This window comes from Ceratina calcarata, unplaced genomic scaffold (assembly GCF_001652005.2).
Source record: "Ceratina calcarata isolate Rehan_Ccalc_2016 unplaced genomic scaffold, ASM165200v1 scaffold4682, whole genome shotgun sequence".
Taxonomy (NCBI): Eukaryota; Metazoa; Arthropoda; class Insecta; order Hymenoptera; family Apidae; genus Ceratina; species Ceratina calcarata.
The window spans coordinates 1-1,286 of record NW_017170933.1 but is presented as its reverse complement, the minus strand read 5'-3'; the positions used below and the strand labels follow the sequence as shown (position 1 = coordinate 1,286).

The 1,286-nt window shown below is 39.1% G+C and overlaps 1 protein-coding gene across 1 annotated transcript; it reads left to right on the top strand.

Annotated features, from left to right (window-relative positions):
- Nucleotides 1–56: 56 nt before the first annotated feature.
- On the top strand, nt 57–1,104 carry LOC113464651 (uncharacterized; the record flags this gene model as incomplete). Its single annotated transcript, XM_026815559.1, has 5 exons — nt 57–224; nt 468–509; nt 592–633; nt 724–811; nt 875–1,104. Coding segments are annotated over 5 exons (570 nt in total), but the record flags the coding sequence as incomplete, so codon positions are not given.
- Nucleotides 1,105–1,286: the final 182 nt, after the last annotated feature.

Below are 1,286 nucleotides of genomic sequence, written 5' to 3'. Positions count from 1 at the left end.
CGTATGTACTTAATATTGAAGCAGTGGTACAAATTCGACGACGATGTTGTCTCGAGGTGTACGAAAGAAGAAGCTATCGAACACAATTATGGTGGTCAAGGAGTGAAACCTTGCACGAACGCTTACATGTTGGTGTACATGAGCGAACGTTCGCAGTCCTCCCTGGATAGCGACGCTCACTTTCCTGACAGCTGCGGGCAAACAGAATCTGCACCCTCGAACACGTAAGTTAGCTCATTTATTCTATATCGTTACCCAGATAGCATGGACACGTAGCTTGCATTTTCGAAACTTTGTGCAACGGATTTTCATCCGTTTAGAGTCGATGTAGTTGGAATTATCGCTAAAAATTAATTAAACTAGAGATTTCGAGATTTAATTTGAGCCCAAGTTGGACTCACGTGCTCCAATGCTAACAAATTTATTAGCAATTGAAATTTCATAAGATTCTACTCTTATATTTGCAGATCAATAATGCAGCTCGTCCGCGAGATAGAGGATAACCAAAAGTAAGTATCGAATATATTATTTCTAGTAGTAGATCGCTTGTATTTGTAGCATAACGTTCTGATACTTTTTTTCTCTTTACAGAACACTGACTCAAGTAATGGAACGCATAAATGTCAATCAAAAGTAAGTATTTATTATGTCGAATGTATCAACTTGAAATACTACCTCCTTCTTCATCATCTTCAGACTAATGCTGACTGAATTAAAAAACAGGGTACCGCGTCCACCATACTTCCCTTTAAAGAGGTTAAAAGATTTTATAGATGTGGACCAAATAAACGATGAACAGTTCAGTGACCTCGTAAGTGAAACAATAATTAATGTAATGTATGTATATATATTTATAGTAATTTTCTTTCTTTAGGTCGCATATTATAAGTCGCTGGGCGGTGTTACGTTAGAGGAAGCGGTGACCATCTCCTTAAATGAAAGTATGACCGAATACGTAATTAGCCACTTAACATGGCTTGGAGATCGATATGGCACAGAAGCACTCAACGTGTCAAAAATCACTTCCGCTATATACGGTCATTATCCTATTTATAATGCGATCGNGTTCAAGATAGCAATGGTGGCGGCGTTAAAAGACATTTGGTATGGAAGAACGGCGGGCAAAGCTCGCGGAAACGTCACGCAACGGGACCCTTGGGATGACGATGAATAAATCGCATCCAGCAAAGGTAAGACTAGTAGATCTCGAAGTTACAAATACAATTTTTTCATTGTATTAATATGTGAAACTGATTGTCCTAGCCATCGTGCATTGTCGCCGGGGT